The sequence below is a fragment of the Erinaceus europaeus genome, chromosome 2, assembly GCF_950295315.1.
Source record: "Erinaceus europaeus chromosome 2, mEriEur2.1, whole genome shotgun sequence".
NCBI classification, from domain to species: domain Eukaryota; kingdom Metazoa; phylum Chordata; class Mammalia; order Eulipotyphla; family Erinaceidae; genus Erinaceus; species Erinaceus europaeus.
Window position 1 is genome coordinate 45,417,528 of NC_080163.1, and position 16,484 is coordinate 45,434,011.

The 16,484-nt window shown below is 36.4% G+C and overlaps 2 protein-coding genes across 7 annotated transcripts in view; one reads left to right on the forward strand and one right to left on the reverse strand.

Annotated features, from left to right (window-relative positions):
* CD14 (CD14 molecule) overlaps positions 1-16,484 on the reverse strand; it is a 247,120-nt gene that overhangs the window by 12,235 nt on the left and 218,401 nt on the right. The window lies entirely within an intron of this gene.
* Positions 1-16,484, forward strand: part of ANKHD1 (ankyrin repeat and KH domain containing 1) — a 132,875-nt gene that overhangs the window by 5,213 nt on the left and 111,178 nt on the right. For all 6 annotated transcript variants that reach the window (XM_060179419.1, XM_060179428.1, XM_060179434.1 and 3 more), the window contains exons 3-6: positions 1,636-1,783; positions 2,179-2,326; positions 10,043-10,276; positions 12,257-12,351. In XM_060179419.1, coding sequence (XP_060035402.1) covers positions 1,636-1,783; positions 2,179-2,326; positions 10,043-10,276; positions 12,257-12,351 — 625 coding nt within the window. The remainder of the gene's footprint in view (positions 1-1,635; positions 1,784-2,178; positions 2,327-10,042; positions 10,277-12,256; positions 12,352-16,484) is intronic.

Below are 16,484 nucleotides of genomic sequence, written 5' to 3' on the forward strand. Positions count from 1 at the left end.
ACCATCTTGCCCCTGGTTTCCATTTCTTTCTCTCTCTCTTTTTAAATATTTTATTTATTAATAAGAAAGAAGAAGAGAGAAAGAACCAGACATCACTCTGGTACATGTGCTGTCTGGGATTGAACTCAGGACTTCATGTTTGAGAGTCCAATGCTTTATCCACTGTGCCACCTCCCGGACCACCCTGGTTTTCATTTCTAAGGAAGTTATTTATGCTGAAGATTATGATAGTAACTTTTTCACTGACTTCTTAGGTAGTAATAAATGAAATGGGTTGCTAATGCAATGATCTAGGTACATGCTATTCAAAGACAGTTTATAGACTAGAATCATTAGTATCAAGCTCATTAGAATTGAAGAATCTCAGATTCTTTCTTTTAATATTTATTTATTCCCTTTTGTTGCCCTTCTTTTATTGTTGTAGTTATTGTTGTTGTTGTTATTGATGTTGTTGTAGTTGGATAGGACAGAGAGAAATGGAGAGAGGAGGGGAAGACAGAGAGGGGGAGAAAAAGAGAGATACCTACAGACCTGCTTCACCACCTGTGAATTGACATCCCTGCAGGTGAGGAGGCTCGAACCTGGATCCGTACTCCAGTCCTTGTGCTTGGTGCCACGTGTGCTTAACCTGCTGGGCTACTGCCTGACTCCTAAAATCTCAGATTCTATCTTAAGTCTGTTAGGTTGTTAGAAAAGTTATGCATTTTTGCATTAAAGAAAAAAACAGAAAAAAACAAGTCATGTCTTTTCTGACAAACCAATACTATTGGTTTTCAATAAGAAATACGACTGGGGGCTGGGTGGTAGTGCAGCAGATTAAGTGCACATAAGGATCCCGGTTCGAGCCTCCAACTCCCCACCTGCAGGTGTGGTAATTTTGCAAGTGGTGAAGCAGGTCTGTCCTCCTCTCTGTCTTCCCCTCCTCTCTCAATTTCCCTCTGTCCTATTCAACAACAACAACAGCTATAACAACAATAACAACCACAACAAGGGCAACAAAATGGAAAAAATAGCCTCCAGGAGTAGTGGATTCGTAGTGCTGGCACCGAGCTCCAGTGATAACCCTGGAGGCAAAAAAAAGAAAAAAAGAAATACTAGTGATTTCTATGCATATTAAAGTTTCTGATTCATCAATTATGGTAATAATTTTGCAGTAATTTATTTATTTATTTATTTATTTATTTATTTATTTGGTACCAGAGCACTACTGAGCTCTGGCTTATGGTGGTGTGGAGAATTGAATATGGGGCTTTGGAATCACAGGCACGATAGTCTGTTTGTATAACTATTATGCTATTCCCTGCCCTGCAATAAATTTTATTTAGATTTTCTAATTTCTACTATTACCCTATTAATAAGAGCTAAACTTTTAGGATTATATCCAGAATGTCTGTGGGAATAATTAGGATATTAGAGTTTAAAATCTTGTATAGTTAATATTTTTTTAAAAATTTAAAACAGTGTTAGAGCATTTTGAAAAATAAAAATGACTATTTTCATATTCACTTACTGCCTTTCTGGCTTGGTTGATGTATATGAACAGTACAAACAAGAAGCTAGGCATCTATGCATTTACTATATTACATGTAATGTATAAACTGTTTTTGTGTACTAACTGTTTATTCTTTGCTTTAGTCGTAGTCTGGCAGAAGCATGTTCAGATGGGGATGTGAATGCTGTTCGTAAATTGCTTGATGAAGGCAGAAGTGTAAATGAACATACAGAAGAAGGAGAAAGCCTTTTGTGTTTGGCTTGTTCAGCAGGGTATTATGAATTAGCACAAGTAAGGAGAAAGTAATCTTTAGTTATTAAAATTGTGGAAGGGAATATGTTTTATTTTCATCACTAATAAAAGCAATCACAATTAGAGCCCAGGATCTTTTCCTGTTTGGCAGTAGGTAAATTAGAAACAGAAATATAATTAATTTTATTGCCTATACATACAATTAAGCATGCTCCTTTTTCCATTCTACTTTCTCAAAGCTAGCCTTGATGAAAAAATAAATAAAATAGTAATGATATAATAAAGTTGTCTTTAGAATAATATACAACTCTGACAAAAAAGTAGTAGTTTTTTTTTTATTTTATCCAAATTACTTCAGTTCTTACAATTTTTCCTTCTTTTAGAGTAATATTGGAAAATGGTAAGAACTGACATTCTTTCTCTGTGTTTTAAAGGTTTTACTTGCTATGCATGCTAATGTTGAAGATCGAGGAAATAAAGGAGACATAACACCCCTAATGGCAGCATCCAGTGGAGGTTATTTAGATATTGTAAAATTACTACTACTTCATGATGCAGATGTCAATTCCCAGTCTGCAACAGGTATGTAGAAAAGGATGTATTAGTTAGAGGAAAATAAAAGTTAATGTAATTATAATCACAAAACAGTTCCTAGACAAATCAGTTTTAAACCTTCATAAAATACTTAGACCCTGTTTAGGGTCTCTGAGCAAAATGCACATTAATTTGATATATTAAAGTGTCTTTATATGTAAATTCTGTTTGGTCAAAAGGGAATTTTTTTTTCTTTTTTTTTGCCACAGTGATATGTGTGTTTGTATGTATAAGTATCCAAAATTATGAGTTTAATGTCTTATATTTAAATACAGTTCCTTTGTCTCTATTTTTAATATTTAGTTATTAGTGTTAGAGAAGACGAGAGAGAGAGAGAGAGAAGCGAAGCATAACATCACTCTGGTTCATATGCCGATAATTGAATTTGGGAACTCATGCTTAAAATAGCATCTATCTACTGTACCACCTTCCGGGCCACAATCTCCTTCACTTCTATAGATTAACCTGAGAGTTTTTACTCTATAGGGGTTTTTGGTGGAGCAGACTGGAGGTGGTGTCTCAACTAATAAGCTTCTGGACTGTTACCAGTCACTTAATCTCTCCTTACGCTCCTCTCTCCTTTCTGTCACCAGCCACGCGTGTTTGTACTCACGGGTGAATTACTGGGTTCCTGTGGTCATTCTAGTCCTGTCTTGTTTCGGTCCTGGGTGGTCTCCTTTGGTATTCCTAGTTGATCTGGTAGAGGAGAGGAGAGAGACTCTATAGGGGTTTTTATGTCAAATGTACTCAACATATTTACTAATACAATATTCTTATTCTAGCTTGAAAATAACTATTTATGGATGCCTAGCAGTGTCACACCTGGTAGAATGCACATGTACCATTCCCAACCGCCTTGGTTCAAGTCTCTGGTCCCCACTTGCCGTCTCCCCTTCAAACCCTTTCTGTCTATAGCAGTAGAATTATACTGTAGACACTAAGCCTCAGTGAGAACTCTGGTGGCAAAGAAAGGAGGAAAACAGGAAAAGAAATGAAAGTCTTATGATACCCATTCTACATTTTTAGACAGCAGAAACTGGCTATCTCCCACCCCCCCAGAGAGACAGAGACAGAGACAGAGAAAGCAGGGTGAATGAAAGATTACAGCACCAAAACTTCCTTCAATGTGGTGGGGACCAGACTAGAACCTGGGTTGTGCATATGGCAAAGCAGTGCACTAAGTGAGCTATTTCTCCAGCCCTTTTGATTATATCTTGAGATACAGGTATAGTTTAATAGTGAGATTGCTTAGATAGATTGACTGTACTAATGTTATAATCCTATGGCTTAGAAGACGTTTGTAATGGAAGCATTAGTGTTCCATACTATTAAATAAATGTTAAATGTAAGTTTGTTTATTTATGTTTACCACCTTTTGCATAGACATAATTTTACCACTCCAGACTACCTTTTCATTCAGATAGAGAGGGAGAGACCCCACAGCACCAACAATATAGTGCTCGGGCTCAGATCTGTTCCACATGCTTATCAAGGCAATCACTCTACCTGGTGAGTATCACACTAGCCCTTCTTAATGTGATTTTATTTATTTATTTATTTATTTTTACCAGAGCTAAACTGTGGCTTCTCATAGTGTTTGGGATTAAATTTGAAACCTTTGGTGCTTCAGGCATGAAAGTATTTCTGAATCACCACTATGCTATCTCTCATACTTAAAATTTTATTTAGGGTTTATTTTTTGTAACCAAGGCTTTGACTGGTATCTTGTGTCTTCATGATTCCACAAATCCCAGTGGACTCTTGTTTTGTTTTTGTTTTTAAATAGTGAGAGAGTAAGATACTTCAGCACTGTTTCACTGCTTGTGAAGCTTTCTCTTTACCTGATATCCTCATGTGCTGGGCCTAGGGACCTCAACCTGAGTCGTGTGCATTCTATAGGCTGAGCTATTTCCTGGCCCCACTTAATTAAAATTTTTTTAAATATTTATTTATTTTCCCTTTCATTTGCCTTGTTTTTTATTGTTGTAGTTATTATTGTTGTTATTATTGATGTTGTTGTTGTTGGACAGGACAGAGAGAAATGGAGAGAGGAGGGGAAGACAAAGAAGGGGAGAGAAACACCTGCAGACTTACTTCACCGCTTATGAAGCGACTCCCCTGCAGGTGGGGAGCCGGGGCTCAACTGGGATCCTTCTGCTGGTCCTTGCGCCACCTGCGCTTAACCCGCTGTGCTACCATCCGACTCCCTTTTTTTTTTTTTTTTTTATTTTATTCAAGGTTTATTAAATGGCAGTACATCAGTAGAGAACAATATATTTTAGGTACAACAAGATAGTCATTATTGGCAGAAGTAAGATACTCTTTTCTTTTTATTTATTTTTTTTTGTCTCCAGGGTTATCCACTGCTCCTGGAGGCTATTTTTCCCATTTTGTTGCCATTATTGTGGTTGTTATTGTTATGTTGTTATAGCTGTTGTTGTTGGATAGGATAGGATAGAGAGAAATTGAGAGATGGGGAAGACAGAGAGGGAGAGAGAAAGATAGACACCTGCAGACCTACTTCACCACCTGTGGAGCGACTCCCCTACAGGTGGGGGGCTGGGGGCTCAAACCAGGATCCTTACGGCGGGTCCTTTGTGCCACTTGCGCTTAACCCGCTGCGCTACCGCCCAACCCTTCTTTTTTATCAGAGCACTGCTCGGTTCTGCCTTATGGCAGTGTGGGGGATTGAACCTGGGACTTGAGAGCTTCAGGCATGAAAGTCTCTTTGCATAACCATTATGCTATACCCCCAACCTCCACTTAATTTTATAAATGAATAAGGGTTACTATAAGGGATTGTAGATAATTTTGCTTACTCCTTTATCTTTAGTATCAACATGCTTTATGTCTGAGACTTTAACAATTGAAATATGAACAATTTTGATTCTGAAACAGTTCCTTTTTAAGCTTTAAAACAATCTTGAGTACTATACTATTGAACTGTTCAATCATCTCCCACCCCCCTTTGCTTTTTAATTTCACTTACTTCTTGGCATTTGTGTCTGGTTCCTGCACAGTTCCACAGCTCTCAATGTATTTTTTTTCCCCTTTCAATTTCAAGTCGAAAGTGAGAGATCGTTTTACAGTGGGAGGGGAGGAAGGAGGAACAAACACACACTCCACCCCACTCCACCCCACTCTACCCCATTCGTAAAGATTCCCTTGTTGCTATGTATGATACTCTTACTTGGTGGTTGGGGCTTGAACATGGTAAAAGTTAGCATTCTTCTGGCTTAGCATTTCATCAACCCTTTCTGCTCCCATTAGCAAATGAAAATCTTCAAATCAATGTGAGAAAATATATACTGGCAAACCATTAAAAACTTTTCAGAGTTTTACTTTTCAAGGACTTCTGTTAAGGGAAATTTTTTTTTTTTTAAAGATTTTTTTTTTTAATATTTATTTTATTTATTTATTCCATTTTATTGCCCTTGTTGTTTTATTGTTGTAGTTATTATTGTTGTTGTTGTTGGATAGGACAGAGAGAAATGGAGAGAGGGAGGGGAAGACAGAGAGGAGGAGAGAAAGATAGACACCTGCAGACCTGCTTCACCGCCTGTGAAGCGACTCCCCTGCAGGTGGGGAGCCGGGGTTCAAACTGGGATCCTTATGCCGGTCCTTGTGCTTTGCGCCACCTGCGCTTAGCCCGCTGCACTACAGCCCGACTCCCCAAGGGAAATTTTATCTCTTGCTGAATTACATCATAGCTGGAGATTGTTGCAGTAAACTGTTATGAATAAATCTGTAATAGTAAAGGAGAGATACTTTTTAAATGAATCTGCATAGAAAACATTGAAGTCTTTCTAGCTTTACATTGTTGAAAGAGAAAGGAATAATTCTGAATAATTATTAGTGTCTTTTAGATAAACATTGTTAAAGGTCATCTTTGAAGTTGTCATTTAATCTTACCTGACAAGCTAAGGAACTAGGAAGAAGGGTAAATTGGACTGTTTATAATAATCCCTCCTTAGGAAATATTTTTTTGTTTTTTAAGAAATAATAAATCATAAAAATTTATGATATTTGATGGTATGTATGGTATAAAGAATAAAACATTAATTTAAATGTCAAATCTAGTATTTTTCTAATGATTTATTTCATGTGAGAAAGTTTCATTTTTGAGAGCAGGGGAAAAAAGAAACTATAATAGAGCACAACTTCAGCACATGCACCACTGGGGATTGAATCAGATGTGTAAGACCTGCATTTTTTTTCCCCTCCAGGGTTATTACTGGGCTCAGTGCCTGCACTATGATTCCACTGTTCCCGGCAATCATCATTTCTCCATATTTCCTTCCCTTCCCTTCCCTTCCCTTCCCTTCCCTTCCCTTCCCTTCCCTTCCCTTCCCTTCCCTTCCCTTCCCTTCCCTTCCCTTCCCTTCCCTTCCCTTCCCTTCCCTTCCCTTCCCTTCCCTTCCCTCCCTCTCTCCTTCCTTCCGTTCCTCCCACCTTCCTTCCTTTTGTCTTTCTTTTTTTTTTTTTTTTTTCATTGTTAGGGCAGAAATTGAGAGGGGATGGTAAGACAGAGATGGGGAGAGAAAGATACCTGCAGGCCTACTTCACCACTTCTGAAGTAAACCCCCTGCAGGTGGGGAGCTGGGCTCAATCAGTATCCTTGCTCGCGTCCTTGTGCTTCGCTCTATATGCACTTAATCCAGTGCACTACTGCTTGGCCCCCTGTCCTGCATTCTTAACAGCTTTGATTATCTTCTTGGCTGCTGAACATGATAGAAAGTATTTTACTTCCTTTGATTAAAATACAATATTTTTATTACCATTATTTTTTTCTTGGATAAAGACAGCCAGAAATCGAGAGATAGGGAAAGAGAGAGAGAGATAGAGGGAGAGAGGGAAAGAGACACATGCAGCGCTGCTTCACCACTTTTGAAGCTTTCCATCTATAGGTGGGGACTGGGGGTTTGAACCAGGGTCCTTGTGCATTGTAACATGGGCTCAACCAGGTGCGCCACCACCAACCCCCCTTAATCAGAATATAATATTTTAATGCCAGCAGTCTGACCAATTAGAGTTATATCCACTTCTTTCATTTTCAAGTAGGCATACTGTTTAATCAAAGAGACAATATCAAGTAATAGATAAAATAATCAAGTCTATTTTTCAACCAAATATTATGTATTTGAGTGCTGTGGCAATAACAAATAACAGTTACTACTGCTAACTGTTTTAACCATTATAGCCACTCTTTAAAGTGTATCTTTGATGCTTTCCTTTTCTCCCAGTTTATTATATGAAATGCATGTTAGAACAAGAATGCAAATTTTATTTAATAGGATGTGGAACTCTGTACCTTCACTTATTTAAAGTGAGCAACTTGGTGCATGATTTTATCGAAATCCTTGAAAATGGCTCCTTGTAAAGTATTTCTTACATTTATAAAAAACTGTTTTTGATACAGTATTAGTAAGTCACTAGACTTACTTCCTTTTTTGTGTCTTTATAAAAGTTGTATTTCTCAAACTTAAAACATTGACACATGCATAGAACTAGGAAGAATAAAGGGTTATTTTTTTTAATAATCTCTGGCATAGAAATCACAACTGTTAGCATGTTAATCTAGTTCCTCTCAGTATTGTAGTATATACAGTTGTTGGTATGCTTTTAAAAACCCCTTCTGTTTCATTTGGTTTAAATCCCCCCTGCTTAACACTATTCTATTTACATAACCACTTCATTCTATTTACATAACTGCTGTTAACGAGCACCACCCTCCCTCCAGGGCATTGGTTCAATCCCCACTGTTTCATGATATGTTTTTGCTCTGCCCCCTCTCCTTGTCACACTCTGATTTTCACCAGTCACTTTTCTCTCCACCCTCTCTATGTCACATCCTGTTCACACCCTACTTGGGAAGTATATATAAAGACAACATTGTTCGTTTTAGTAGAGTTTAGCTTAGCTCGGCTTAGATTGTGCTGCGTCCTGCATGAATAAAGAGATACTGCCTACAGCTCAACCATGAGTCCCTGGTCGTCTGTTACCCTCCCATGAAGCCAGCCCGGCGAAAACATCATACAGTTACATAGTTGAAGCCATACTTTATAAACAATTTTGTATCTGATTTCACTTATTTTCTAGAAAATTCCTAGTGAGTTTTTTTCCCCTAAGATTTCTTTATTTATGAAAGAGAACTAGAGCATCACTGTTACATGTTATTTCAGATTTTGAACACAGGAACTCATGCTTGCAAGTCCAGAACTTATAAATGATTTTACTTATTTATATGGTCTTGGGGCTATGCTTATGTAACACCACAAAACTCCCAACCTGACTTTTTTTTTTTTTCTTTTTACTTTTTTCTATTCTAGACAGAAAGGGAGAGAATCCACAGCACAGCTCCACCATCCATGGAGCTTTCCCCAGTGCTGTGGTGCTCCCATTCCAGTGCTGGGGCTTGAACTCAGGGCCTCATATATGGTAAGGTGCATGCCCTACCTAGTGAGCTATCTCCTTACCTCTTAGGTTACATATTTTATTTGCATAATCACAGTTTTGAGGAGGATTATGTGTTGTTGTTATTATTATTAGATTATAACAAAGGATTTTATTTTTGAGGTGCCGTGGTCTCATGCATGCTGCCCCTGAATTGCTTTTTCACTGTTATAGTGCCAGGGTGGAGAATATCCAATCTGTGGGATATATAGATTTCTGTGAAATCATTGGGTCTGGTCCTGCCAAGGTAAAGGCAGGCAGGACTTGAAATTCATTAAGTGCTAATTATTAAATTGGTAATTTTGTATGACTCTTGAAAGGTGTTCTATTTATCTAAGTGATTCTTGGCAGATCTAGAGAGACAGATGGGAGAAAGACACCTCAGCAACAGATTCTCTCAGAACCATTGAAAACGTCCATGTAGTACTGGGGCTTGAACCTGGGTCACTTGCATAGCAAGCTAGCTCTGTGCCTCCACAGCAAAAGAATTTAAATTAAAATGCTAAATGACTTGCATTAATATTATATACATACTTGTTTGAAAAATTCCATAATGACATTTCTGCCATCAAAGATATTTTTATTTACTCTTTTAAGTTCTTGGAAATAATCCAATTCTGTAGCATTTTTGTTGTTTTCAGCAAAAAATTTTAAATGAACATATGTCAGGATACTTTTCTTCCCCTTTAATTTCTTTCAGGAGAATATTGTTTACTTTTTCCATGTATTTGTGGGTTTTCCAGTTAATTGATTTCTAATTTATATCATTGTGACCAAAAATATACTTAGTATAATTTCAGTATTCTTGAATATATATACTAAAATTTGTTTTGTGACCTCAAATATGGTTTATAGTGAAAACTGTTTCATACTCACTTGAGAAGAATGTGTGTGCTGTTGTTAGGTGTTCTGTATAAGAACCTAAACAAGAGTTTCATTTTGTGTTTTTCCTTTCTGGCTTTATTTCTTAAGTTCCACCTGTAAGTGAGATCATGTTGTATTTGACCTATTTTTGGCCTGACTTAACATGATGTCTTCAACTTCCATCCAAGATGAAACAAAAAGAAAATCTTTAAATTAATAAAAAGAAATTAAGGTGATGCTTCTAACCAGTATAGCAGAATAAACCTGATGATCACTCTAGTGGTTTATGTAAGGGAATTAAAGAGATGTAACTAGAGCAGTAGCATAATCATAATTGTATTTCTTTGTCATAAATTTGTATTTCTTCATTTGTTTCTTCTTTATTAGGAAACACTGCTTTGACTTATGCCTGTGCTGGAGGATTTGTTGATATTGTGAAAGTGTTACTTAATGAAGGTGCAAATATAGAAGATCATAATGAAAATGGACATACCCCTTTAATGGAAGCAGCCAGTGCAGGTCATGTGGAAGTTGCAAGAGTTCTTCTAGATCATGGGGCAGGCATCAATACTCATTCTAACGAATTCAAAGAAAGTGCTCTTACACTTGCATGCTACAAAGGTACTCTCTCTATATGTGAATATTTTTAATCTTTTTCATAATTGAGTTTTAAGTTACTTTTATACTACTTATGTTTTACCCTATCATAGAAAATCTAGCTAGTGATTACATGAGAAGATCATTTTAGCCTATATTTTCATAGTATAGTGTCACAGTATATTTTATTTACTATTTTAATTCAAATTTATTCAGTTAGCTATAAAGATAATCAAAACTCCTAGGAGAGATTTGGAGGGGTTCCATTATTTAGTAACTTTTGTTTTATGATTTTTGTCCCAAACTTTATTTCAAGAATAATACACATTCAATAATAATCACACCTGATATAGAAAACTGAAAAGCAATATAAAGAAACTTAGTGCCACCATCTAAAGATTTAAAAACCATGTAAATCATATTTTACTATAATTTAAAACAAATATATAAAACATATTCTAATACTATGTTATTGTCTGCTTATTTTATTTAGCAGTATCTGGTGAGCATTTTCCCATATCACAAAATACTCTAATCACGCAACTTTAAATGATAACATATTTTACTATTTCAATTAGTTGATTTGTCTGCAGATGTCATAAAATTTAAATTAGTAATTTAGAATAATAAATAATTGACACAAGAAGAAACTTTTTCTCCCTTACAAGAACCAAATCCAAGTGTGAACTATTTAGGGCTAGTATGGCAGTATTATGTTATGAAGATGCCAGAATTCTGTTTTTCTACTCTCCCATCCTATTGTGTATTTTTTGCACTAGAGATTTATTCAAGATATAATCTAAAGTGGTAGCTAGCTAGGGTGTCAATAATCCATGTTCTAGGATAGGAGAAGAGTATAAAGGTAAAATAAAGAGGACCTTCCAATGTAGTAATCTAAGTATTTTTTTAGAAGGTTCTTCAAAATATTTTCTATAACCCCCACTTGCATTTCATTAGTTACGCATAGCAGTAAAGAAGACTAGTAAATGTAGTCTTTGACCAGGCATGTTTCCATTCAGATAAAATCAGTTTACTGTAAGGAAGAATGAGAAAATCAAAATTAATAACAATCTCTGCCAAATACAACAAATGGATACACCATAATTGCCTATTGTTGGACACTTGAATTGTTCCCAGTTTTTCACTATTATTAAAAACACTGTGATAACATCCTTGTGCAGACATCTTTGCCTAATCTCTGGTTATTTCCTTAGGATAAATTCCTGGAAGTGGAATTGCTGGGTCAAAGGGTATGGACATTTTTAAGGCTTTTGATACATATTGCCAAATTGCCTTCTAGAAAGGTTGAATCAATTTACACTCCCACCAGCAGTGTTTGAGAGTGCCCTTTACCCCACCCTACACCCTCACCAACACTGGGTATTATCATTCTTTTTAATATTTGCCATTTTGACAGTAAAAAATGGTGTCTCATTTTTATTTGCATTTGTTTAGTAGGAAGGTTTAATATTTTCATCAGTTAATACTCATTTGCATTTCTTTTTTGAATTGCCATTTCATGTCCTTCATCCATTTTTCTATTGGAGTGTTTGTCTTTTTCTTATTGGCTATTAAGGCTTTTTTATATATTAAATTTGTCAAGACGGTTGAAATTATATTGAATGGAGGTTTCTGTGCCTGCTTATTACCAGAGTGAGTTTATGGTTATTATTATGAAGCTGTTTTTCTGAAAAAATATGATAAGAACAGTCTACTCGAGATCCTATTTGATTTTAGTGTTTTGATTCAACAGTTTTTACATATTAAATTAAAAATATTATTTCTTTATGTGCATTGAACTAATTCAATCTTTAAAATCCAGATAGGCCTTGACAAGAAACTTATTATTTAACTATCATGGAGTTATTTATTGAATGCATAATAGGTTCTTAAATCTCTCAGATTTCTGAAAGAAAAATATTCCCCATTTTAACACTTAGGTATTTAATTGATAGGTCTTTAGAAATATAGTTTTAAAATTTGTGTTCTTTTTTTTTTTTTAAGGCCATTTGGATATGGTTCGTTTTCTGCTTGATGCTGGTGCAGATCAAGAGCACAAGACAGATGAGATGCACACTGCCTTAATGGAGGCTTGCATGGTAATTTTAAATTGTATTGTTTTAGAAGCTTATGAGATTTTTTTTAGAGTAAAATGTACTTATAATGAGGCAAATTATAATGTAATATATGTATCATAAAATTTATTATCTTCTCTCTTGAGCCTGGGGAGATCCCTCAGCATATTATAGCGCAAAACCTACATGCCAAAGGTCACAAGTCCAGTTTTAAGTACCACCTATACCAGAGCTCTGGTGTCTGTCTCTCTTTCTCTCTCCTCATAATAAATAAAGCTTTAAAAAGTTTACTATCTTAATCATTGAGTGATTGCTAGAACTTCTAGTACAATGTTGAATAAAACTAGTGGAAGTAATCTAAGATCAGGAAAGTTGTTTCTGATATTAGAGGAAAGCCTTCAGTCTTGTGTGTTTTTTATATATGACTTTCATTATGTTGATGTAATTTGCTTCAAATCCTACTTTGTTAAATATTCTGCTTATGAAAGGATTTTGAGTTTTGTCAAATGCTTTTTCTATGCCAGTGGAGATTACATGTGATTCCTCTCTTATTAATGCGGTCTATTATGTTTATCACTTACTGCATTTTATTTTGTTGAATTTCATTAATAAGTCCCATGTTGTTGTGATGTATAAGACTTTAAAATACTCCTGAATTTGTTTTGCTAACATTTTGTTGAGGATTTTTGCATTTATATTCACAAAGGATTTTGGAATATAGTTTTCTTTTAGTGTCTTTGACTTTTGGTAACCTGGTAGTGCTAATTTTGTAGAACGAGTTAAGAAATGATTTGTCTTTTTCAACTTGATCAGTTATGGTTTATTGGGGGCTTGCGGGAGGGTATGAGTCTGGGGCTTTAGAGCCTCAGGCATGAGAGTCTTTTTATAACCATTATGCTATCTACCACCTGACATGATTCTTTTTTTTTTTTTTTTTTTTATAAAATGGAAACACTGACAAGACCATAGGATAAGAAGAGTACAATTCCACACAGTTCCCACCCTGATATGATTCTTTTCTCAGTGCTTAGTTTAGTTTCCCAGCAAAACCAGTAGGTCCAGGATTTTTACTTGTTGGAAAATTTCTTATTACTAATTCAGTTCCTTTGCTGGGCAAAGACTAATTTAGATATTCTAGTTCTTCATGATCTAGTATTGGTGTTTTCTCATTTCTAACAATTTGTCCATTGCATCTATCTAACTTACCCTATTTGTTGTCAAATAATTGCTTATAATATTCACTTCTTTTATTTCTGAAGTGTTTGTAGTAAGTGTACCACTTGCATTTCTGAACTTAATACGTATGTATTTATTTCCTTAGTACATGTAACTAAAAGTTTATCAATTTTAACATTTCAAGAACCAACTTTTGTTTTCATTGATTTACAAAATTATAACAGGTACAACTCCATACTCTTCCCACCACCAGAGTTTTGTATTTCCATTCCTTTCATTTTAAGCTATAGCAGTTCTCTTAAGGTTAACTATTAATTTCTACAACTATTTGTCTATACTTGTATATATTTGCCCTTTTTTTTCTATGATCCCATATTCTCTTCCTTTCTAAGTCACAAATATCACTATTACTATATCCAAATGTCCCTCCCTTTTTCCTCTTTTTTCTCCTGGTCCTGATGGAGTTGGAGTTCAGAGCCCTCTGGTTTTCCTATTGTTTTCCCATTATTTTATTTATCTATTATTCATTCTTATTGCTGTTCTGATCTTCATTTTTTCCCTTGTAGTACTGAATTTAGATTGAGTATAGGTTCTTTTTTTCAATTTCTTTAGTAACATTTCTAGTTATATATATTTTTTATTTTTTTATTTTATACATTTTTTTTTTTTTACTTTTTTATTTATAAAAAGGAAACTGACAAAACCATAGGATAAGAGAGGTGGTACAACTTCGCACAATTCCCACCACCAGACCTCTGTATACCAGTCCCTCCCCTGATAGCTTTCCTACTCTTTAGCGCTCTGGGAGTATGGACCCAAGATCACTGTGGGATGCAGAAGGTTGAAGGTCTCTGGCTTCTGTAATTGCTTCCCCACTGAACATGGGCGTTGACAGGTTGATCCATACTCCCATCCTGTCTCTCTCTTTCCCTAGTGGGGAAGGGCTCTGGGGAAGCGGAGCTCCAAGGCACATTGGTGGGGTTGTCTGTCCAGGGAAGTCTGGTCAGCATCATGGTAGCATCTGGAACCTTGTGGCTGAAAAGAGAGTTAATATACAAAGTCAAACAAACTGTTGGACAGTTATGGACTGGAATTAAAGTCAAACAAACTGTTGGACAATTAAAGGCTGGAATAGTGCAGGTGAAGCATTGGGGGGGGGTCCTTCCATTTTGTAGATAGCTAGTAGGCATATTTTAGTTATATTTCAAAGGGCCTGTAGCTATACTAGTGGGGTTTTTTTGTTTGTTTGTTTGCTTGTTTTGTATTTTTTTTGCCTGAGTCTGAAATCTGATATGCAGGTGGATCCAAGTTATTGTCTGGGGAGATGATGTCATGGCTGGGAAAAGGACCAGAAAGCTGGATCAGGGAAGAGAGTAGCTCCCTAATATGGGAAAGAGGTATAAATATTACTGTAAACCCCATTGATTTGATGTGATCTGGGGCCCATAATTAGCTTAGGAGCCTGTGTGACCTCTACATCCCTCTAGATCTGAGCTCACATTCTGTGGTCATGAGTAGGAACATTCCATGCTGCCCCAGTATTAACCCATCTTCCTCAGGTGTAGCATAGAGTATGTTGTCCATCCTCCCTTTGGAGGATGGAATATTCTCTACCATTGTTGATCCAGGTTGAGAGCAAGGTCCTATGGGGGCCCACAAAGGGGTCTATTTTGTTGTTCCTGATAGAGATGACTGGTAACAATGGAGAGAAGGATTTATTTGAGGTCTAGGCCCATCAAGTCTGTTTGGGAGACTCAGGACTCCCCAATTAGGGCTCCAGCTGGTGGAATGGCCTGATAGTGACTAAGGGGTCATCATTAAAGTATGCCAGTGTCTTGCCCTTATTCAGCTTTTGCAGTCCTTGTTTTGCTAAGGTTAGCTTTGGAGTGAATGAGAGAACTGTAATAGGAAGTAGGTGAGGAGGGTATCTAAAGTCTAAGTGGACACTATTTCATTATGAACTTGATACTGACTCTAGACTAAAGACTATTGTGTATTTTTGCTTTCAGGTATATATTTTGCTCTAATTGATAGATACATGTGAACATATGCTCTGTCTTGTGGGACCTGGCCTATATCTAGGTTTTGGGACTTTGTTAGGAAGTCCTAGTTCCTGGAATGAAATTAGAGAATACCATTAAAGGAAAGGTCTCACCCGAGTGATGAGGGTGAAGGGTTGGCAGTACATGCCTGATGTCTCTGTACACAGCCTGAGGTGAAGCATGAGATGGTACTTGTTGCATTGATTAGGTTGGAATCAGCGGATGCAATATAATTGGCCTGACTTGAGAGAAGCATGCAGGGAATTGAGCCCCGACCCAGAGGTTCCAGGATTGGGAGAAACATAGGCTCTATTGAGGAAGCAGGAGATTCCTATTGTCTTAGGGTTTAAGAAGACAATAAATAGTTATTGCAATAATCACATTGTTTGGCAATTGGGTTAACTTTGAAGAATCCCTTTGTTAGGATTTGCTGTATCATATACACCCTCACCATATTTCATGTCCTTTGACATTGTTTCCATATAGCTATGCCACCAGTTGCTTTGTTCTCCCTGGACTAAGCTTTTAAGAGAGTCAACATATCAAAGATTCATCCTATGTATTAAAAAGATTCAGTCTGTGCTTTAAAAAGTTTGAGATATTCAGTCAACTTTTCCCCTCTCATATTAATTAAATACTGATTTATATGACTGCAGATTGATAGGAGTGTACATAAACACCATTCCCACCACCAAAAGACTGTATCCCATCCCATCCCATCCCCCCCCCCCCCCCATGAAGCTGAACATTCACCCTCACCCTCTACCCAGGGTTTTTCCTTTGGTGCCCTACTCCAAATTCAGTCAACTCCTGCTTTGAATTTCCCTTTCTGATCTTCTTTCTCAACTTCTGTTTATGAGTGGGATCATCCCATATTCGTCTTTATCTTTCTGACTCTCTCTCTCCAACCAATATCTGGTGCTGTATGTAGCACTTTCA